We start from the raw sequence: 24,754 nt of genomic DNA, 5'->3' as shown, positions 1-24,754 counted from the left end.
GGACCAGAGCGATCCCGATAAAAGGTGAAAACGCTGAAGGGTCAGAATAAGATGGGGGCAGGGGATTTAGATTTAAAGCACCACTTCAGCAGTGAAAAAAAACGGGGGTATTGTTAGTAACATTGGGAGCAGGGGTGGACATATCATTGGTGCAACCTGTGTGGCCACACAGGAAACCAAGAGGTTAGGGGGCCCACTACCACCTCCAAACCAGGCGAAATTGTACATCTTGATGAGCTCTAGGGTCCTTTCCTGTCTGTGTCCGCTATTGATTGGGAGACATATTAAGTATGTGTTTAGCTCAAACACCATTATTCTTTTCTGCAATTTATCATACATAGTACTAATTAAATTATTTTTTTCTAAGAATCTATTTTCATTTATTAAGGTAAATTGGACATACCTGTCATCCAATCGCTCTAGGAGTTCACTATTGAGTTTCCGCTCAGTTGTCGACTGATCCACATGAACGCTTGATGCTTCTGTGTGCCAACCTGCAATTGAAGACATCTCTTGTTCGGCTTGTTGAACATTTTTTAGGATGGCCTGCACCTTCTCCTCAGTCATCTCCTCTGATTCAACCTCTTCAAGATGAAGATGCTTAAACAGTAATTTAAGCCTTTCTTCAGTGAGCTCTTCCTCAGGACCAGATGTTTCTCTCTTAAGCTGGTTAGCCTCTTCTGCTCTTTCAATCAGTTGTTCCTCTTTGTATTGAACAGACTTTTCAACTTCAATGTAGCTACCCTCATTTTGGGGTTCATCGTACAACTTAACATCTTCAAACTTCACCCGATGAATGGCCATTTCATAAGAAGCATCCGGACTGTGAATTAGATAGTCTGGTCTGCTGTCATCGAGAGATGTGTCTTCTGCCACCACCACAGGTGGTGCAGGGGAAATATCTCCATTGCCCTGTTGGGTTACTAACACATCACTTAGTCTACTAGGAGTTCTAAGGGGCGACTCTACACTAGAATTATCGCTAAAGAAATCATCTTGGTGGAGGGGGGTAGGAGGCGTGAAATGTAAACCAGTGGGAGTTTCCAGTTCCACTTGAATGGTGGGATAACCTGAGGAAAACAGTACACTGACCTGAATGAAATGGTTTATGAAACAACCAAAATAAATTACAATACAAAGCATGCTGATATGATAGAATGATCGAACACATGAAATGTACACGGTTATGCTAAAATGAAATGTTGTGACGTAGAATGACATTAACATTAGTTTGCAGACATCTTCCCACATATTTAGGTTCTTATGCAATCCTATTAATCTTTTTTTCCCCATTCTTAGATGAATAGACCAGTGCATCTGGAAACAAAATATTCCAAACTGGTATAAAAGGCTACAGAGCATTTTGAAGCTAAATCTAAAGGGAAGAAGTGGTAGAGGAAAGGTCGTCTATAAGAATATTTCAGGTATAGTAATAATAAGTGGATGAATAGAGTGTGATGAGAAAGATGATCTTGGAGAGTGAAGAGAATTCGTGCTCATGGGTAAGATCAGAAACACTGAGAAAAGAAAAAGAAATAGTAAGGCATGGAGGACAGATACATTCATAATGATCACAGTCTGATTACACAATAGATAGACAGTAAGATGGAAGCAACAAATATTGTAAAATGATGATCAGTCGAAATAAAGCTTTAATAGAACATCTGTCACCACGCACTATTTTATTGTATTCTTTTGCCAGATATTTTTAGAATGATTATTTTGGAAGAGTTATTTATTTCCAGTAATGGACATTCATTACAGTGCTGCTCCAATGAAAAATTTGCAGTGCTACTAGGTACTCATGTACAACAAAATTGTGGAGCTTTTGTCTTATAGGGAACCGGTCATTAGATTTGTCCCCTATTATCTGCAGACACCACCAGTGAGCTCTTCAAGAATGCTAAATTTAAGTGCCCAGCTGATCAGTATAGCATAAAAGAGACCTTTATTTATACTTACCCATAGGCTGGTCCAGTCCAATGGGCCTCACTGATCTTGGTTCGGCGACTCCTCTCTTCTTACGATTGCCATCCTCATTCCCTGCTCCTTGTGGATGACGCATCCTACGTCATCCACAAAGTGTCCTTAATTGCGCTCCTGCGCAATTCTTTCTGCCCTGCGGCAGGCAGAGCTCAGTACTGTAAGGCGCAGCCACAGAGAAAGGTAAAGGACATTCACGCATGCGCACTACAATACTCTGATCTGTCCTCAGCAGGGCAGAGATTAGTGCCTGTTTGCTGAAGCACATTGGAGGACACTGTGTGAATGACATTGAATGACATAGGATGCGTCATCCACACGGAGCTGGGAAGGAAGATGGCAATTGCAAGAAGATAGGAGGCGCAGGACTGACACCAACGAATTCCATCAGACCGGACCGTTCTGCGGGTGAGTAGCTGTTTTTTATGTTATACAGAGCAGCTTGGGCACTTATATGCAGTATACTAAAATGCTGTATATAAAAGGCCTACAGGTGGTGGCCACAGCTTATAGGGGTCAAATCGAGTTACAATTTCCCTTTAAAAGCCGAGCTATTTGTGCTTCAAATCTCTCCTTCCTCCAAATTTACTAGCAGGAAATGAACATGGTCTGCCATGTCACAGATAAGTGGAGCTGCAGCCCAATCATCTCTATAAACCTACTAATTCACATTAATTCATATTAAGCCATTCATCATTGCCCTTTTTTACACTATCAGTTATCTCCTATAGTTAACATAACATTTTATCAGTACGGTGGCTCAGTGGTTAGCACTGTTGCTTTGCAGCACTGGACCCCTGGGTTGAAATCCGACCAATGGTCTGTAAGGTTGTGTGGGTTTCCTCCGGGTTCTCCCCTTTTTCCTCCCACATTCCAAAGACATACTGGTAGTGAATTTAGATTGTGAGCCCCAGTTGGGACAGTTATGATAACAAAACCATAAAGTGTTAAATTTAATGGTGCTGTATAACAGACATATTAAGGCAATGTATTTAATTTTAATAAAGAATAATACTTCAAATATGAGAATTCTATGCACAGCAGAAATTGGCGCAGAGGCTGCTGTAATCACATGAATGTATTAGCAAGTCTTCTCTACACACAGCTTTTAATATTCTGTTTAAGCCAGCCTTACACATTCGATGGCTGTCAGCGAGCTCCCTTATACACAGGAGCTTATCTCATGTGTATAAGAAAACAAAGTGATTGGCGGTCCAAAATTGCCTAATCATCACCTCCCTAAACGAACAGTTGGCTGGTGTCCCCACACTATTTAGAGCTTCGGCTAAATCTGTCAATATAGACGGTTTGAGACGACATTAGTCTAATGAATGTCGGGGGCTTTATGTAAGATATCCCAGTAATTTTAGCTGTATTTTAGATAAGCCTTTAGCTCACATTAAAATAGATGATATTAAGGGCTGCAGTTATTCAACCATCTTTCTTATATTCTCCTCTTTTGTAAATAGATCATTGGAGGTACAATTTAACTCTTGTCCAACTACTTTAGAAATTTGTACAGAAGTAAGATACATTATTTAGCTGAAATCTCTTAAAGGGGATGTCCACTACTTGGACAACCCCTTCTCATTCCCCTTGTTCACCCCCGTAAAATTAAATACATGTATACTCACCTCCGGTGCGGTCTCGGTTCCAGTAATGTCTGAAGTCGCATTCCCGGGGCCTAAGTGACATTATTATGACACGCAAGCCTCGCAACCAATCTGCACCCAGTTTCTGCTTCCCCACCTTCCGACATTTGAGCAGGATGTGAGCGTTGCGCTGGCTTACTGCTCAAACATTCAAAGGCGGGTAGAAGGAAGCCAGCAGTGATTGGTCGCAGGGCTTGAGTGTCATAACAATGTCACGTGGGCCATGGGAACGCAATTTCAGACATCACTGGAACCGCAGCCGCACTGGAGGTGAGTATAGGCTTATTTGTTTTAACGCTGGCGAACAAGGGGAATAAGAAGCTGTTGTCCAAGTAGTGAGGAAGCCCTTTAAGAGAATATATTACAGTATCAATTCGAACTTACAAATAGTGACAAATGCTCAGTGAGCGAGTTCAGAACCAAAAAAGTAAAATATATGGAGCACTGAAAATAATTGTGGATAGTCTACAACTGGAACAATAAATGTGAACTGTTGAATGACTATGACATTTATAATATATAATCCACCTCGGGATGTGTAGTTCACACTTCTGAAATCTCCATATAGTATTGTATTTGCAGTGAGGGATTGCTCTAAATCACATCTGGAAATATAGATTCAATCAGTTTCAATAAATAAAATACATTTTCCAGTTCATGGTGAAGACTATTACAGGAATATTGCAGGAAAGCAATATAAATCATTATAGTGGATAGTACTTCAGATATGAGATTCCGATTAAATTTAATTTAGGGATCACAGTATATACAGGGCTTTTATCTGCCTAGAATATACCGTAGTTCTGTATGTAAAAATTTAAGTTTTGATAAAAAAAATGATAAAATCCTAATCACATTCTTCATTTTAGACGAATTAGCTGATAGTCTTATATTGAAAGAGCAGTCGTCTGTATTCTGGTCTTGATGAGGTGTAAAGGATTCAGAGGAGAGACAGGAACAGTGTGGCTCAATCTTTAAGAATTGCAGATGCAGACTCAAGCTGGTCAAATAAGAAGATGATATGAAACAGCAAAGGGCGCGGGGCGTCTCACATGCATGCATTTAGAAGAAGCGTTATGACAAGAAGTTCCAAATGAAAATCTGCAGATATTGAGTACAACATAATACAGTTATAAAGCACATTAGCGTACATAGCTGAAAGGGTTTTTCAGTAATATTATCTTAATGATAGGTCATCAGTTTCCATTTGGTAGGGATCTGACATACAGCACACCCACCGATCCACTGTTACTAACTCTTCCAGCAGTCGAATGTAAACAGTCTACGAAACAGAATACCACCGCTCCGTACATAGCTCAGTGTCCGCTCCCGGGTACTGTGGATTACCTGATAGCCACTACGGGCTCACACAAGGTCCAAAAAACGACGCGTTTCGAAGGGCTAAGCGGCCTCCGCCCTTCGAAATGCGTCGATCAGGGACGAAGGAGGCCGTATTGCCCTTCGAAACGCATTGGTTTTTTGGACCTTGTGTGAGCCCATAGTGGCCACCACCTGTGCCTGTCACAACACTTGCATTTTTGTACACGATTTGTTTCTATCGGAGCACCACCGGCCCGGGTGCTCCAGCATGTGTATCGTGTCCACTATCATCTGCTGAAGGCAGTGCAACTAACAACAAGCTACTTAAGAAGGCGGTACAGAGACCTTCTCACTTATAGCCTCTGATTCAAGGTATTTGTGTAGGTTCACTTTAACGTGTGTCCTGACTTGCTATATGTTTATTTAACTTCAGCATGCCGTAATTGGATTATCTAGGTGGGATCATCGCTGTCTTATTGTTCTTACAGTGACTGGCATCCCTGAATGTGCCACATATTTACATCAATTCAGCAGTACAAGCTACATTTTTACACTATTCTGATAGTTTTTAGTGGTTGTGCATATGAAGGGCTTCATTTGGAATACTACTGGATGCGCGGTGATCAAAAATTAATTTTAAGTGCTTATATTTTATTTTTTGGAAGTCGTACACACAGGACTCCCCGTTTGCTCGCAGCTCCAGAACTATATTAGTGCCGGTGTTTAATTTATCCAATTATATATTTTGTCACTAAATCATTTATAACTGACAATGTTGTGTGTACTGAGGAAATCATCCATTATAGTTACATCGTTAGTTACATAGTTTGAAAAAAGACCTAGGTCTATCTAGTTTAGTATAGTATAACTTATGATCTCTATGAACTATTATGTTTTTACAAATACATTCAGGGAAATTATCATTTGTCTGTGATTTTTGAAAAATTTGTCAAATTAAAAGCAAAAAAAAAAAAAAAATCATGACAACCCTGTGAATATGCGAAGCCTAACAAGCAGGACTAGGTGTAGAGCACATTACAATGTCATAACATAATAATGGAACAAAACGCTAAGAACACAACCAAGCTGTCTCCATTTCATTTATAAGAATCTGTAATATAGATATTAGTTTTACCATCAACAGAGGGGTCACCAAACACATTGTTGTCATCTGCAAAACTTCTAGTGCCGCTAATATTTCCATAGTCAAAAATTGGACCCTCCAGCAATGTTACAATATCTATTCGGTTGATTTTTGTCAAGACATTTGTTAAGGCATCAGCTAAAAAAAAAACAAATATATGTTACATTAATTATGAGACCATTTTTTCTATTGCTAATTTAGCTGAAATAAAACATTATAGGACTATTCCCACAATAGAAAGTTATCCCCAATCTATAAGATAACTGGGGTCCGACAGCTGGGATTCTTAATAATCCTAACAATGGAGCTCTGGAATCTGGGAACCATGCTCTTCAGAGCTCTTCCTGAATGGAGCGAAAGCGCATATGTTTTACCTCTGCTCCATTCATTGTCTATGGGACTGCAAGAAATAGCCAAGCATTGTCGACTTTCTCCAGCAGTGCCATAGTCAATCTCTGAAGTGGAGGTTGAGCATGCATACCTATGCACCATTTAACGTCATGGAGCAAAACACAAAAATTGTTGCAAGTTTAGTTTTATCAGAAAAAGAATACATTCATACATATTTCCTTGAAGTGAGTACTTTTAACTATATTTATGTCCATATGTGTCTAATGGTAAAGGCTAAACAACAAAATAATTAGCTCACTGACTCCTTGGTAATAATCTTCAGCAAAATGATATTTTGATCTGGTTTACGCATGAACGCATTAAAAATAAAACACCACAGGTTAAATTATATTAAAATGTTAATTGTAATGTTGATTACTGTTAATCAATACTGGGGTTTAACTTCATATAAATGTTACAAAAAACAAACTCATTAAAATTCAAGTACTCACTTGTTGCATTTTTGCCGTCTCTGATAACCCATTTTTTTAACAACATAAAGCTTTGTGTGGTCAGCGAATTAGGATTCTCAACACGAATTTGATTAATTTCATCTACTGAAAAGTTTAGTTCTCTTGCAAGTTCTAAAACAAATAAAAAAGATTATGCATGAGCTTAGTCAAGATATCCAAATTTTTCCAGAAAATTAAAATTATTGAAATCTAGGGACATAATTACTCGTATATTTGTAACTTACACATGTGGCATTGCTAACATTGGAGCATTTTCGTACCTGTCCAACTAAGTCCCAAATGATCAGCAACTATGGCCATTCTAATGTCCGTCCGCTCACATGGACTCTGAGGACCTGAAATTTACAAAAGAGAAATTAAATTTTTGTTGCTTTCCGAGAATGTGTTGGAAGTTTGAGATTGTCTACTAAAACTACCCTACAAAAGTTGTGTGATCTAGAAACATTGGACTGTTACGGCTTGTACTTTTATGTGTGTCGGGAGTACGAGTTGATCTCTGTGAGTACAGTTATTAAATGGATGTAAGCATGCTGGTTGAGTGTACAAGAAGTGAGTTTCAGTGTTGGATGATGTTGGCCTTGAAGAGGCAGTTTTCATGTTTAGATCCATGGGTAAAGTGTGATTTTCTTTTTTTTTTTTTTGTTTACTGGCATGCTTTTCTAACTAACTGAAGTGTATCTTTAAAACAAATAAAGAACGAGTAGTGTAAGACACAGACACAGATGATGATGAAAGAATGGAAACTAACATAGGTCACTCCACAGGCAATCACGACAGGTCATGCACTAAGGTCAACAAGTCGAGAGGTTTACAAACTAGGCTGGATTTCCACGATGTGAGCTATTACAGCTCCAGAAACCTGACTGCCTTTATTCTCACCAGTCCTTCTACTGCTCCTTCTCTCACTGTCGGCCTTTTCAATCTTTGATTTTAAAGATGCTGCGTCTGCTTTCATGTCTTTAGCAGACCTCGATGTTACCGAAGGCTGGGACACTTGGGTGGCTTCAGATAGTGATGTGTTTCGCGATGTGCTCTCTTCATCATCAGAGATGTCAGGCTGCAACTTTTTTTCTTCATCAGAAAGGCGATCCACAAGCTTTAATGTCTCACCACTAATTCCCTTAAAATATTCAATAGAATGTTTACACACCTCACTGAACTCAGGTTTCTTTACTTTGACTGCTGAAGTGGCAGTGGGCAAAGATCTTACCTTTACTGGTAATTTAGAAGGAGTTGGTTTACTTGCCTCCTTCTCTATCTGTGCCTGCCTTTGTTTCGGTGCCACTTTTCTTTGTATGGGTGGATTAACTCGGCTGACATTTTTAACTGGAATTTTAGACTTTATTTCTACATTTGAACAATATACCTGTTTTGTTTCTTTTACAACCTTACTAGGCAAATTTCTTCTAACTGATGTGTTTGTATTGCTTATTCTGTCATTAACTGGCTTTACTGATAATGCTTTGACTGGTAGTCTAGACCTTAGCCTATTCCCTGGTGGATCTGTCAACTTTTGCTCATTTCTTTGGTGTTTTGTCTTATCTCTATCAATGTTTTTATTGGATGTTCCTAAATCATTATCTACATCAACATTTGTTTTAGTAAGCTTTTTAGAAGACTTAGATTCACAATCTTCGCTAAGTGCCAAATTGATTGTATTATTATTTACATTAAAAGCTAATGAATCCAAGTTGTTATTGTTGTTAAAATTTTCGGCTTGAAAATCATGTATTTCTATGTGTCTAATAATTGTCTCGCTAGTTGTAATGTTTGTGAATATAGCCTTGCTCTCATTATCTAACTTCTGGGAATCTGGCACAGACTCTATTTTATCTGCCACTTCTCCAGTGCCATCTTTCTTCGTGGTCATTGTTGAGGCAGATATGCCCATCTTTATAGGTGTACGCAATTTAGGATCAACTTTACAATTGGAAGTAGTAGCTGGTTTGTCCAGTGAATTATTACCATTTGTTCCATCCAGACAATCTCCACTTCCCTGGATGATCGTAGCACGTTCAACTGTCGATGTCTCTACTTGTGTTTCTAGGATGGGATCTATTAAGATGTCCCCTGACTGTGGAAGTGTGATGGCAGTAATTTTGTCCCCTTCCCCCTTGTCCCCTGACTTCCCTTCAGAATTATGCTCACCAATCTGAAAAAATTGAAGTCTTTCTTCAACAAAATCCCTCTTGCTCATGTCAATAGCACCACTGCGAGTCATCTCAAACATCTTCCCTTCATGAAATGGGAAGGGGTTGGGCTCACTAGTTGGAGTACTTTCATCTGTGGGAGTTCTGGCAGGAGTGGTATCAGGTGTAGTTGCTTGAGAGCGATCTTCTACAGCCAGACTAAACGGCTTTGGTTCCTCATCTTTGGATTTGGTTTCAAACACATCATCATCTCCTGCTTTACTGGACCATGGATCAAAATCAAGGCTCTTTGTAGCTACCGTTTTAAAAGGTGTTGCAAACTCTTCATCCACTTTATAACTAAAATATGTATCTGGAAACACAGGTCGATCTGGATGCCTTCCTTCTAAAGTAAAAAATTGCGCTCCTTGCTTCTTGTCCCCAGCTTCGGTTTTCTTTTCACCATCAGATATTTTCCTACATGGTTTATACTCCTCAATTACTACTTTTTCTTCCTCAATAACTTCAAGTTTACTTTGACTAAAACTACGATCACTATGTTTCAGGGTTCCTTCTTTTGTCCATGGTTCCTTTTTCACTTCCACATCTGGACTTAGACCATGTTTTGCATCGATTTCTGTCAAGCCATCATCTTCATCTTGCAAGTCATAACCATCTAGAGAATCGATCTCCGTTGCATCAGTATCATGTGAGAATTCTGCAGTGGTTGCTATGGAGCACTCTGTGACAGATTGGTCATTATTACCATTTTGTTCAAGGTCATTAGATGGTGCATTGAAGCCCATATCTGACTCTTGAGCTTGCTTCGAAGTATAACACTTCCCGGAAGAGTTCATTTTTGAACATTCTTTTATCTCTTCATCTTTAATTTTGAATGTATACTTTTTAACAGCAACAGGCTGAAGAATTGATTCATCATCGCTTGAATCACTAATGTCTAATTCAGGGGGAACTGGAGATGGCGGTTGTACTCGTATTACCGGCTCAGCTGAAAGGAACTTGTCATGGTCATCTTGCAGATTAACTTCAGTTAGTTCCATCTCACTGTCTGTTGAATTCTCCATATTTTTTTTGCTAGAGTCACTGTGCTCAGAATCTAAAGGTGGTGGAGGTGGAAACTCAATATATGCAACTCTGTTGTCTTTTGATCTTTTGTTTAAGTCTTTACTAACAGTAACTGGTTTTACTATATCAGAATTTATAGCATCTGGGATGTTCTGTTTAATACTTGGAAGTTTGGCTAACTCTTCCTCCTCTGACTCTTCAGAGACTTCTGGTATAGGGCTTGGTTTTCCTGGGATATAGGGCATTAGTGAATCAGGGGTTTTAGAATTAAATTCATAGCTAACTTCTTCTGAACTAGGTGTTTCTGGAGTTAGGGGACTTTTACCTGAGCTATCTATAAAGGACACTTGTTCTAAGGTATCATCCTCTGGGCTGCCCTGAGGAGATGGGGGTTGTTTCTGTTGCTTAAAGAGACTGCCTCTTGATTCTTGAATTGTCCTACTCTCCTGGCCTACTACCTTTTTAACACCTCCTTGTTGTACATCTTTGTCATATTGTTTTCCTACTTGTACAATACTAACATAAACAGGTAATGTCTTAATTTCCTTTAATACCTCAGTATTTCCTGTCTGAAGTTTTTTGTTCAAGTCCCCTACTAGCATAGATTCATGAATATTGGCTAAGTGTTCTTTGACAGGACTAATCTCTAAAGAATCTGGGGACTTAACAGGGGATATCTCATTTTCTTCAGTAGAAGGTGATAACCCAAGGTAATCCTGGACCTTATCTGCACGCCTGTTACTTTCATCTGCCACTAGCGTAGAATGTAATATATCAGGTTTTATCTGCTTATTTAAAGCTAATGAAGCTGTTCTATTAACATCATTAAGTTTTGACTGACTCTTCTGGCTGTCTGCACTATGCAATATTCTCTTTTCATCAGAGACTCGGATGGGAATATGGGATACATTTGTCCCTTCCTTCTTGTTCTCATGTTTTTCATCACTGATATGTCCTACATCCTTTCGAGCAAGTTCTGTGTACAAAAGTTTTTTTGAAGGAGATTTAACACTCTCTTTTGTATCAGTTGTACAAGATCCATTTTTGGGAAACTTTTTGTCTTTATCAGTTCCACAGTTGGAATGATGGGATCCATTGATTTCTTCTCCATTGTTCTGTACGACCACATGCGTCAATTTTTCCTTCTGTATCTTTTGAGTAGTGGCACCAGATGTCTCCCATGTTCTATAAGTTTTCTTTTCAGGGGAGTCTTTAGTGACAGAAACGGAGGTTATTGATTGTTGTGGTAACTGATCCATTAGTCCTCCAATTAATTTATCGGCTTTGTGATCTAAAAATCCACCACTATTTTTAATCCTTTCCTTGAATTTTAAACATTCTTCATTGATGGCTTCTGAAATTGACTCCTTCAGCAAAGGAAGCTCTCCATTCATTTCCTCAATGGTTTTTTGTGGTTTATCTTTTGAATGAAACTGAAAAAAGGGAAGCCGACTGTCCTGTGTTTTCTTAACTGGAATTTTTGATGGAGTCCCATGTTTTTTTTCTTCCTGGGTGTTGTCCTTATTTTTTAGATTTATACTTTGCTCAAATTTTAATTTAATAGAGTTGAGTTTTGACTGTTTTAGTTGAAATCCACCTGATTGTTGGCTGTCTGCCCTGTGGTCAAACATTTTTTTCTCAGGACTACAAGGCAGACTTGTTGCTTTTCGATCATCAGCTAAAGTTGTACACTTTCCATCATGCAAAAATTGGTGCATTTTAGTCCAGTCCTCGCTGGAAGTCCTAAAATCTGTAATCTTTCGTTTTTCTGGACTACTGTTAGTAGAATGTTGACCTGAGTTATAATCTTTACCGTTCTTTTTGTGTGGCTTCTTCTCTGGTGACTGTAGCTCATCATTTAGCTTTTCAGTTTTGTCCCGAAAAAACTGTGATACTTCAGTGAGTTTTTCCTCTGCCTCTTTAACAGTCCTATCCACCCTATCTTCATACAATAACTTTTCTCTACCCCTGTCTAGCCTATCCTCTGTAAACCGCATCCACATTGCATGTTTAGGACTTTTAGAATCTCCGGCATAATGCAATACTGTCACTTTATCAAGAGAGTCATCACTGCACATTTTACCTAAACCATTTTCAGCTACATCCTTATATATTTTGGAAAGGATTTCCTTTTTAGGGGCAGGAATTGTTTTATCTCTGCATTGTTTTTCAGGTAGATGGAAATCAGGTCCGAGGAGTACAGCGTGGTCCGTCAAAGACTCCTGCACATCGTCTAGATTTTCTGAAAGGAGCATTTTCTCAGCAAATCGGTACGATTCCCCTCTTAGCTCTGATAACTCATCATCATGATATTCTACTGAATGCTGACTCAGTAATTTGAGTGTTTTGTACGAGTCATCTGATATAAGTTGGGCAGAACTTGGTCGGCTATCTTCTTCTTGGGAAACTGGGGTGTTTACTCTTGATGACTCCAAATAAGATGGCAAAGACTCCTCTGCAGTCAATTCTTCTTCTTCTCCCTGTCCCTGTTCATCTGAACATGGAAACATCTTATTTCTTTCTGTTACCATATCTTTGATAAAATCTCCCTGACTTAAGTCCCTTTGATAAACATACATTTCCTTCTCTGGGTGTTTTTTGGTTTCTCTAATAATGACTTCTGTAGGCTCAGCTTGGTTACCTTTTTCAATATGGACCTCAATTATACGCTCCAGTTTTGGTTTCATTTTGATGTCCCTTTCAGCATGTTGTTGTGAAGTATCAGCGCACTTCTGAACATCTGATGATACTGAAGTTTTATGTTCAAAGAGGCCTGCCAGCTCTTTAGATGGATCACGGCCTGACTGGAAAGCTTTCATTATGTCATGAACAGACATGGTTTCCTCAATTCTTTCTGATTTTTCAGCAGATTGAGGAGGATGATACACCATTCTTGTAGTAGTTGTTATATGAGTTTCTTCTTTCACTCTTACACCCTTTCCTAAAACCCCTGCATGGTCATCTTCATCAATCCCAGTTTTCAACTGAAATGCTTTGTTTTTAACTTTTAAAGGTCCAGGTTGATTTTGGTCTAGCTCCATGAATGTTTTCTCTGGTTTTAACTGTGGTGGCTCTATTTTGGCAGCTTCTCCAACCTCACCAGTTGATGGCTCATAGCTCCTTATAACATGAACAACTTCCGTTCTTGTTTCTGTAATAACCGGTGGAATAGGTACATCATGAAAAAGTGGCTTAGGACCAGTGCTCTCTGCGCTCTGTGGAGCTGATGGAGTTTTTTCACTTCTCGTTTCAAAGCCACTATCGGATAAAGGACTTTTATCTTGCTCATGTTGTGAAAAGTCATCAGGAGACTCTAAAATCATGTCTGTCCCATATACAGAGTCTGCAATTTTGCACAACTCTTTTTCTGATGCCGATGATCTCATCGATGGTGGTGGCATTTTAAGTTTATGATCCTGCAGCGCTATACCTGGCTTCAGAACTCTTTTTTGTTTCTCTTCTCCTTCTTTCCTCCCTTCATCATACTTGTATTTAAGAGTTGAAAATGTATTCCCACCAATGTCATTTGTCAGGTAATCAATAACTTTCGTTAAATTATAGTCCTTTTCAGATAAAGTTCTAGATCTCAAATCTACTTTTTCTGAGGGATGAAGGTTTTTTCTAGCGCTTTCTCTGGCTTCTTCAATTTCCTCCCTACTGAATTCTACCCAGTCATCATCTGGTGACTTTCCTTGGTCAGATGAAGACGTCATTTTTTCTAAGAACACATCTTTTTTTAAAATTTCACTGACTTTTACCAAGTCCTCTTTTACTTTCTCTACTATTTTAAATGGTTCCTCATCTTCAATTCTGACTTCTTTTACTAACTCAGGATGAAATGGTTTGTCTTCTGTTGTATCAGTCTGTAAAATTGCTGTCATTCGTATTAAGTCTTCTTTCATATCTGCAACATCTTTCAGAATCTCCTGACTTGAAGATAATGAAGAGGTTGTAGATAACTTGAGGGCAGCAGGGGAAAGAAATAAGGATGTCTTAAGTGGTGAGGAAATTCGACTGAACTGATTAGTTTCGGTTGACATGTTTTTTGATGTTGATAACAGGGTAGCTGCAGATTTTGTCAAGGATGCAGATTCTGTCAGTTTCTTTAAGGTTGGCTCCGACAACACATTTACCACGGAATACACCGGTACAGTTAATGTTGAAGATGTAACAGATGAGGTAGTCGAGGATAATGAAGATCTAAAATTTGTGTAGACTGCACCGGGAGGGGGACCTCTTATTGTCTGAAATGCTGATGCTGTAGATGGAAAAGTCTTGATTGGTGTATATGACATTTGAGTTGTTGTGGGAATGGAGTAACTTTTCTCAGCCGTGTCGATGGATGTATTAAGTGATGCAGTTGCAGATTTTGTTACGGCCGATATCTTGTCTTGTAGATTTACTGCCGAGCCATTGATGTAATTGGAACATAGTGGATACTTCAGTGGTGATGCAGACCCATTCACTAATCCAACTTCACTTGGCCCATTCCCAATCTTTAAAGGTGAAGAAAGAGAGGGAGCAATGCTTACTTTAGAAGTGGAGAGGGTAGAAGAAACCACAGATTTTAGAGGTGAAGATGAAAGTGACCCTGCAGAGGTAATGATTGATTTGAAAGGGAGGCTTGAAGAGTACATGTTAATGTTTGATTTAGGAGATGCTGGAGGTGTCATTGTAATGGATGATCTTTCTAAAAGAGTGCCAGCAGTAGTCACTGGAGATGTTCTGGAGGTAAAAACTGAGGTTGAGGATAATCCCTTAAAAGCTGGAGCTTCTGCAATTGTGGCCGCTCTAATTGGTGAACTCGTGGAGCCTTGAAGTGCATATGGCGACTGTGTGACAACAGTTTTTATTGGTGAAGCAATTGTCCGAAAGGATCTTATTGGAGATGCTACATCACTAACAGATTTTACAGAAGATGTAGTGGAGGCTCCTAACGTAGATTTTATTGGAGAGGCAGAGGAGACAGACCAAATTGATTTTAATGGAGATGCTGATGGAGTATTAGAGGAAGAGCTTGACAGAGAGGTAAAGCCTGATTTGGTCTGCCCAGGCACTGTGATTGGAGCAGTTGTCCATGACTGATATGGTCTTGTTGGAAAGCCTGGCTTGTATGAATAGGTAACAGGTATAGTTCTTGGTGCTCCTGCATTCCGATCAATGGGTTCTTTTATGAATAAATTAAAATTAAATGCAAAATTAACAAAAAATGATTGAAAAAACAGAGAGACCAGAGAAAAAAAAAATTGGTCAGTAACGATTATATTATTTCAAAAGCAAGTACAACTGTTTTTATGAGTCAGGATGATGGTTATGGTTTTAATGTATGGAAGAAATGAAAAAAAAAAGGATTTGGAGAATAATGAGCCAACACTACAAGCAACACAAAGCGAATGACAAACAGCAGAACAAAAAACAACAAAGGGACAGAAAAGACAGCACATGTCAAAAAGGGATACAAAACACTTCGCTACTGAAACTTCCTATTGACTTTCTGATGTGCTAATTTCGTCCTGCAGAATACACTATAGTTGTGTAGGGTTAGTGTTCAGAATTAGTATTGCCTTTTGCGCTTTCTCTGGTTGTATCATGGTTCACACATTACTGTCAATTGAAAAAAATATAAGTAATAATTAATATTATATTTAGGCAGTACCTTTCATGCAGACTGCAAATTGAAATATGTGACAGGCAAGTACGGTGCAAAAATGTGGAGGAACTTTGATACATTCGAAAATTATATTTATTTTATTTTTCCATGCAGAATTTAGATATAAGCTGCACAATCACAAAGCCAATAAGATCAGGTTTTCTCAATATATTGTCAAATATTGTATTTTGTTTGCATTTTTTTTCATGCTGTTGTTTTGTCTTATTTATTCATAAACCAAAGAAAACATGAAATGAAATGATGTAAAAACCATTGGGTGAAACGTTTTGTCTGAGAACATAGTCAGGCAGGGGAAGCCAAAGTATGGTTTCTGGACTTAAGCGTGCATGGAATGTTATGTGAAAACAAGCAATGGATTATGACATTATCTTTTAAGTTATTTTTGTACAAATTGTTTCCAACGCCAGCCTTTCAAGTTCCAGTTAAGTTTCAGGATAAATTACTCTTTTCCAAACAAATTTTTTCTATATAAATTTACGTTTGACAGTAATCAGGCTGGATTTGGAAAACTACCATTGAATATATACATTCACATTTTCTTTTAAAAGAAGAGTTCTTCTTGATCACAAAAGTCATGTTTTTTTAATTAAGCGTAACACTTTAAAGTTTTAGAGTATTGCCATTGGGCCTACCACAGCAGAAGGAAAATGATGGAAAAAGTCTAGAAAAACTTTGAAAAAAGTTGTTGGTAGGGCATCTCATTGATTGGGGCCATCAACAATTAGCTGTATAAAGGGTGCTTTACACGCTGTGACATTGCTACCGATATATCGTTGGGGTCACGTCGTTAATGACGCACATCCGGCGCCGATAGCAACATCGCAGCGTGTGACAGCAGGGAGCGACGATCAACAATCGCAAAATCGTTAAAAAACGGTGATCGTTGTCACGTCGCTCCTTTCCTTAATATCGCTGCTGCCACAGGTACAATGTTGTTTGTCGTTACTGCGGCATCACACATCGCTATGTGTGACACCGCAGGAACGACGAACATCTCCCTACCTGCATCCACCGGCAATGCGGAAGGAAGGAGGTGGGCGGGATGTTATGTCTCGCTCATCTCTGCCCCTCCGCTTCTATTGGCCGGCCGTTTAGTAACGCCACAGTGACGTCGCTATGACGCCGAATGCACCTCCCCCTTGAGGGAGGGATTTTTCGGCGGTCACAGCGACATCGCTGACAAGCTATGTGCGTGTGACGCTGCTGTAGCGATAATGTTTGCTACGGCAGCGATCAACAAATGTCGCATGAACGACGGGGGCGGGTGCTATCGTGCTCGCCATCGCTAGCGATGTCGCAGCGTGTAAAGCACCCTTAAGACCAAGGACACTATTATACTGCTTCTATCCATGTAATGCATTAAGGTGTTGGATTTTAATTGATTGCCGTCTTAAATGAGGAAATCCCGATGGAATCAGCAGACCCTAAAAGAATGTTTAAAAAAGTTTCATAACTCGGACAAATTTAGGTGGGATCTGTCACTATTATATACTTTTAATTCCTATTAAAAGAAAACTCACAGTTTTTATTTCTTCTATAACTGCACCCACACCTGATTGTCTGTCACACACTGTACGTCTCCTACATGCCTTACTTCCATGCAGTTCCAGTTTTCTTCAATTATGTCTCCTTCTTGATACCTATCTTACATCCCACATGTTATTCTTCTAGTCACTGCAATAAATTCTGCAAGATGCATCACAGGACCAGGTAGGCCCAGTACTATGTCTAAATGTGATTATCCTTCCTTTTATGCTATCCTTATATAAGCAGATTATCATTATACAGTAAGGAAGTCTCAACTATTATCTCCTAAATTACAATTGTGAGAGGAGCTGTGCAGTCATCATCATATATTATTGATATAAGTTCATGTTCTCACCTTACTGTGGAGAACTTTATTAGTACAGTCCATGCTATGGCCAGAGATGAGCAAACCTGGGGTTCAGTTTTCGAACTGAACACCAAATTTAAAAATCAAGGTTCGGATTTGGGTACTTTACGTGCAAACAAAACTTGAATGGTGCACACTGGGGGTAACAATAGCGTGATCACTTGTAGTGTGCAACACAAAAGAAAAATTGGAAAAACCCACCCACCTTCCCCCGGAAATGATGTGCTTATGGCTGGCTGTATGTGGGCGGAGAGTCAAACTGCCAATCAGTGACATGTCCCGGGGTTCGGGTCAAGCTCGAGCCTCTGGAGCTAGGATGATTTACTGCCGGTGAACTGACCCTCAACGGAACCGCTCATCTCTAGCTATGGCATCATATGGAACTTCTGGTGACTCGCTACAAAAGAACGTAAAGCCATGTAATATCCAGGGGGTTAAGTGAAACTTAAATTAGGGGTAGCTTCCCCTAAATTTCCAGATAGAAAGAAACAATTACATATGTTAATGTACACTGAATTATATAATAGAGGGCTAGTGACAGGATGAGTTAATTAAAAAAATATCCTGGAGTGCTACTTCAAGCATAAGGGTGCTTTACACGCTGCGACATTGCTAACGATATATCGTCGGGGTCACGTCGTTAGTGACCCACATCTGACGCCGTTAGCGACATCGCAGCATGTGACACCAATGAGCGACGATCAACGAGCGCAAAAACATGAAAAATCGTTGCTCGTTGACATGTCGTTCATTTCCTTAATATTGTTCCTGCTGCAGGTACAATGTTGTTCATCGTTCCTGCGGCAGCACACATCGCTATGTGTGAGACCTCGGGAACGACGAACATCTCCTTACCTGCGTCCACCGGCAATGCGGAAGGAAGGAGGGGGGTGGGATGTTACGTCCCGCTTATCTCCGCCCCTCCGCTTCTATTGGACGGCTGCCGTGTGACGTTGCTGTGACGCTGAATGAACCGCCCCCTTAGAAAGGAGGCGGTTCGCCGGCCAGAGCGACGTCGCAGGGAAGGTAAGTCTGTGTCACGGGTGTTAGCAATGTTGTGCGCCACGGGCAGCGATGTGCCCATGTCGCGCAACCGACGGTGGAGGGTATGCTCGCTAGCGATATCGGTACCGATATCGCTGCATGTAAAGTACCCTATAGTGTGTTATAGTGACAGGTTTGCTTTTCTATTGGTTGCAGACAGATTACAGCAGGCCCATAGTTAGGAGTCCCAACTATGTTTAAGGGACGTGCTCCCCTCCTCACCTCTCTCTTCCTTATCTCTCTGCCTGCTTGGACACATGATGACCATGAGTCAATAGTTAGTGAGCACAAGGAGGTGCTGTATTCTGGCGGTGGTGTCTTTCACCAAGTGGACTACAAAAATACGTACAGCTGCACTCTAAAATGCTAACATTGAATAAGGGAACCTTATAGCATTACTGCTATAGGAATATTTGAAAAAAAAAAAAGAGTTACTTAGGTTATGCATTGGCCAATGCATGTGAGCCCAATAACCAGTAACAAGGTGACCTCTAATATATCGGGACCCTAACTTGAAATGCTCTATCTGGGTTAAAAACCTACATGTCTGGGTAAAAAGGAACCAGCTATATTTTTGCGCTGTTTGGTCTAATAGTATTAAACTTTTCACAATAATATGCTGCCATCGATGTGAATTTGAGACAAGACAAGACACTAGTTCAAAGAATGTTACTTTTTCCCACAAAACCAAAGAAAACATGAAATGTTGTCTAAAATTAGATTCAGACTAGGCCCTCATTAAACTATTAGGGTAAGGATACTTCGGTTGCTCTTTTCTACTCCCATAATAAACTTGCATTCTTAGGTGCAACTAACATATGTGACTTCATATGTCAGTAAAGAAGACTCTTCTTTTAAAGAGATTAGTATTGTTAGATTGTTAATAAACTCACTCATTCCAGGCTCAGTCAGATAGCTGTATCGCTTACGCAAGGCTAAAGATACAAAGTTCTGACGACGATCCACTTTCTCATTCTGCGAAAAATAAATAATAGAATAAATTAAAGAAATACATAATAAAAGATATAAGAAGTAACCAAACATACAAAATCATATGTAAAAAACACAACAGCATAGTACAATTTGTTTTTTTTTATATAACATTTTAGAGAAAAATACACTTTATATTAAATTTTACAAATAAAAATATATGTATGTGGTCAAAATCATTACTTTATGTATTCTCTATGCTTGATTTTATACAACATTGTAATAGCACAAACAATCAACATGATAACATAGCATGTAACAATAGACAAAAACTACTGAATTTTGCGTTAATTAGGTTAAAAGTTGCTGCGCTAGACTCAACTTATGTATTATTAGCTGCATTTTTCATAGTTTTACTTATACTCCTTTTGTATATTTCATTTTACAACCTGACTATGACTTTTTATACTCTTTTTATGTAATGTTAGGTTAAAGAAATTGTTTCTAGGGTAGAAAAAGGAAAGAATTCAGGGATGCCTGTCTTGTCACGGTCCAATCTATTGTTGATTTGCTATGTCTGTTTAACTAGCAGGACTTTCATTCTTTAGACTATAATGTCAGGACTCAGAAGCACAGCAGTCTGGCACGCCCCCTCCTCTGGTTGACACCTAAAGGTGGTGTGACACATAGCGACAGCGACGACGTCGCTGCTAAGTCACCATTTTCTGTGACGTAGCAGCGACGTCCCTTCGCTGTTGCTGTGTGTGACATCCAGCAACGACCTGGCCCCTGCTGTGAGGTCGCCGGTCGTTGCTGAATGTCCTGCTTCATTTTTTGGACGTTGCTCTCCCGCTGTGAAGCACACACCGTTGTGTGTGACAGCGAGAGAGCGACGAACTGAAGCAAGCAGGGAGCAGGGAGATGGCATCTGGCAGCCTGCGGTAAGCTGTAACCATGGTAAACATCGGGTAACCAAGAAGCCCTTTCCTTGGTTACCCGATATTTACCTTAGTTACTAGCGTCCGCCGCTCTCACGCTGCCAGTGCCGGCTCCCTGCTCCCTGCACACGTAGCTGAAGTAGACATCGGGTAATTAACCCGATGTGTACTCTGGCTAAAAGTGCAGGGAACAGGGAGCCGGCACTGGCAGCGTGAGAGCGGCGGACGCTAGTAACTAAGGTAAATATCAGGTAACCAAGAGAAGTGCTTTCCTTGGTTACCTGATATTTACCTTAGTTACGCTTCCACGCGTCGCTGCTGGCTGGGGGCTGGTCACTGGTCGCTGGTGAGATCTGCCTGTTTGACAGCTCACCAGCGACCATGTAACGACGCAGCAGCGATCCCGATAAGGTCAGATCGCTGGTCGTGATCGCTGCTGCGTCGCTATGTGTGACACCACGTTTAACCACCTGTCAATGTACAATCTCTATAGAGAGCCTGGTGTGGATGGGACAGCTCTCGCAGGGCTGCTAAATGACTAAATCTAAAAATTCTGATTGTGAGAACGGCTGGACCCAGTAATCTACGTGATACATCGTTGGATTCAGGATCTCTTTGCCTACATCATGCTGATCTCAGATGAGGTACCAAAAATCTGCTGACAGGTTCCCTTTAAACGGATTTTCAAAGTAAAAGTCATACTTTATATACTTCTAGTATAAAATATTTGTTGCCCCTGGGACTCAGTAGTGATGTTGAGGTGGTTGACACAAGTTGCAGTGGTCAGTGATTAGCTGCAGCAGCCACCTGCTCTGCTATTGTGGCATTAACTTTGTAGCCTGTAAACAAAGACTAAGGTTGTGGCAGAGAGATGACACTGGAGCAAAGGATGGTGAGTAACTGTTTTGTTTGATACTTTATCTAGTTAAAACTTGTGGGGGCAATATTCTACTTGGAAAACCCCTTTAATTATTCTATTTAAAACCCAGCTAACAAGAGATTAGTATTATTAATTCCTTTGAGTTGGACTTAAGGAGCCCATTGTGAAGTCCATGCACTGATTTCTATGGGAGTGTGACTTAGCATGCTGGTATCATAATGGCAGCAGTTGTAGGACTGGCCAAAATCATCATACAACTGTGACTACCAGAAATCATTACACCGTGTGCAGAATTATTAGGCAAGTTGTATTTTAGAGGATTTTTTTTTTATTATTGATCAACAACTATGTTCTCAATCAACCCAAAAGACTCATAAATATCAAAGCTTAATATTTTTGGAAGTTGGAGCGGGGTTTTTTAGATTTGGCTCTGGATCTTAGGAGGATATCTGTTTGTGCAGGTAACTATTACTGTGCAGAATTATTAGGTAACTTAATAAAAACCAAATATGTTCCCATCCCACTTGTTTATTTTCAACAGGTAAACCAATATAACTGCACAAAATTTAGAAATAAACATTTCTGACAAACCCCCCAAAAAATGAGTGACCAATATAGCCACCTTTTTATGATAACACTCAACAGCCTACCATCCATAGATTCTGTCAGTTGCTTGATCTGTTTACGATCAATATTGCATGCAGCAGCCACCACAGCCCCCCAGACACTGTTCTGAGAGGTCTACTGTTTTCCCTCTCTGTAGATCTCACATTTTATGAGGGACCACGGGTTCTCTATGGGGTTCAGATCAGGTGAACAAGGGGGCCATGTCATTATTTTTTCATCTTTTAGACCTTTACTGGCCAGCCACGCTGTGGAGTAGTTGGATGCATGTGATGGAGCATTGTCCTGCATGAAAATCATGTTTTTCTTGAACGATACCGACTTCTTCCTGTACCACTGCTTGAAGAAGTTGTCTTCCAGAAACTGGCAGTAGGTCTGGGAGTTGAGCTTCACTCCATCCTCAACCAGAAAAGGTCCCACAAGTTCATCTTTGATGATACCAGCCCATACCAGTACTCCACCTCCACCTTGTTAGCGTCTGAGTGGAGTGCAGCTCTATGCCCTTTACTGATCCAGCCTCTGGCCCATCCATCTGGCCCATCAAGAGTCACTCTCATTTCATCAGTCCATAAAACCTTTGAAAAATCAGTCTTAAGCTATTTCGTGGCCCAGTCTTGACGTTTTATCTTATGTTTCTTGTTCAAAGGTGGTTATTTTTCAGCCTTCCTTACCTTGGCCATGTCCCCGAGTATTGCACACCTTGTGCTTTTTGATACTCCAGTAACGTTGCAGCTCTAAAAGTAGGATTTTTGTGTACTCACCGTAAAATCTCTTTCTCTGAGTCTTCATTGGGGGACACAGGACCATGGGTTATGCTGCTGTCACTAGGAGGCTGACACTAAGTAAACATAAAAAAGTTAGCTCCTCCCTAGCAGCATACACCCCGAGCCGGAGGCGGGCTCAGATCAGTTGGTGCACAAGCAGTAGGAGGAGTACCAGAATCACCATACATAAACACAAGTTGTAACTAAAACAATGCAGCCGTGCAAACAAGAGGTCTATGAACATAAGACCACTGAAAAAATAGCCGGCAAATGCAATTGAATCAACCAAAAAACCAAGCAGGGTGGGTGCTGTGTCCCCCAATGAAGACTCAGAGAAAGAGATTTTACGGTGAGTACACAAAAATCCTACTTTCTCTATCGTTTCATTGGGGGACACAGGACCATGGGACGTCCAAAAGCAGTCCCTGGGTGGGAATACCGAAAAACCCGCAGAGGAAGAAAAACAACAACCTCCCTCGGCGGGCTTGCACTATAATTGAATGCTGCCACCCTATTACAGGTGTGCAACTGCTGCCTGCAAGACCTTTCTCCCAAAAATAGCATCTGCCGATGCTTGGGTGTGAACCTGGTAGAACCTAGTAAAGGTGTGCAGGCTAGACCAGGTGGCGGCCTTGCAGACCTGGTCGGCCGACGCCTGATGCCTAATCGCCCAAGAGGCTCCCACTGCGCGGGTAGAGTGCGCCTTTACCCCCCGCGGCGGAGACTTGTCCCGAATCCGATAGGCCTCTGATATGGCGGAACGGATCCATCTGGCAATTGTGGCCGTGGATGCCGATTCACCCTTCTTGGGACCAGAAGGGAGAACAAACAGACCATCTGACTTACGGAACGGCGCGGTTCTGGAGACATAAATTCTAAGTGCACGCACTAGGTCCAGGGTGTGCAAGGACCTCTCCAAGCTGTGAGAGGGGCCAGGACAGAAGGACGGAAGGACGATTTCCTCGTTAAGATGGAACGGGGAGACCACCTTTGGGAGAAAAGCGGGATCTGGCCGGAGAACCGCTTTGTCCTGGTGAAAAATCAAAAAGGGGGAACGACAAGAGAGAGCTGCCAGCTCTGACGTCCTGCGAATAGAAGTGATGGCAACAAGAAACACCACCTTCCATGACAGGTGAGAAAGGGAAGATTCTCGCAAGGGCTCGAATGGGGAGCCCTGAAGTGACCCTAGGACTAGATTAAGGTCCCACGGTTCTAGAGGCCGCCGGTACGGCGGTGCCAGGTGGGCAACTCCCTGGATGAAGGTCTTAACCTGTGAACGAGCGGCCAGTGGCTTCTGAAACAGGATTGATAACGCCGATATCTGGCCCTTTAGTGTTGCGAGCGAGAGACCCGCATCTAGGCCTGACTGCAAGAATGCCAATAGGGAAGGAAGGGAGAAGGCGAGAGGAGAAGAAATATTCTGCTCTTCACACCACCTGAAGAAAACCTTCCACGTGCGGTGGTAAATCTTTGATGAAGATGGCTTCCTGGCCCTAATCATTGTCTGAATCACTTTTGAGGAAAAACCAGCCTTAGCTAGAACCCAGGATTCAATGGCCAGGCCGTCAAATTTAGGACCTGTGAGTTCTGATGGAAGAGAGGCCCCTACTGCAGGAGATCTGGACGGTCTGGAAGGCACCACGGAGCGTCTGCGAGGAGCTGAGTTAGTTCCACGAACCATGCTCGCCTGGGCCAGTCCGGAGCCACTAGGATGACCGGTATCCCTTCCGCCTTGATCTTCTTGAGGACCCTCGGAATTAGAGGGAGCGGAGGGAAGATGTACGGGAGACTGAACTGGCTCCATGACAGGGTGAGGGCGTCGACTCCTAAAG

The 24,754-nt window shown here is 40.9% G+C and overlaps 1 protein-coding gene across 30 annotated transcripts in view; it reads right to left on the bottom strand.

The window, feature by feature from the left end:
* The window catches only part of ANK3 (ankyrin 3), a 1,059,766-nt gene that overhangs the window by 22,911 nt on the left and 1,012,101 nt on the right, over positions 1 to 24,754 (bottom strand). For 21 of the 30 annotated variants that reach the window (XM_075348673.1, XM_075348677.1, XM_075348666.1 and 18 more), the window contains 6 exons: positions 19,680 to 19,761; positions 9,111 to 15,344; positions 7,223 to 7,297; positions 6,942 to 7,073; positions 6,091 to 6,237; positions 404 to 1,070 (listed from right to left, as the gene is read on the bottom strand). In XM_075348673.1, coding sequence (XP_075204788.1) covers positions 404 to 1,070; positions 6,091 to 6,237; positions 6,942 to 7,073; positions 7,223 to 7,297; positions 9,111 to 15,344; positions 19,680 to 19,761 — 7,337 coding nt within the window. Of the gene's footprint in view, positions 1 to 403; positions 1,071 to 6,090; positions 6,238 to 6,941; positions 7,074 to 7,222; positions 7,298 to 7,841; positions 15,345 to 19,679; positions 19,762 to 24,754 lie in introns of all 30 variants that reach the window. The other 9 variants (XM_075348692.1, XM_075348694.1, XM_075348693.1 and 6 more) reach the window with 5 other exon arrangements.

Source organism: Anomaloglossus baeobatrachus, chromosome 5 (assembly GCF_048569485.1).
Source record: "Anomaloglossus baeobatrachus isolate aAnoBae1 chromosome 5, aAnoBae1.hap1, whole genome shotgun sequence".
Lineage (NCBI taxonomy): Eukaryota > Metazoa > Chordata > Amphibia > Anura > Aromobatidae > Anomaloglossus > Anomaloglossus baeobatrachus.
This window is presented reverse-complemented; position numbering and strand designations above follow the sequence as displayed.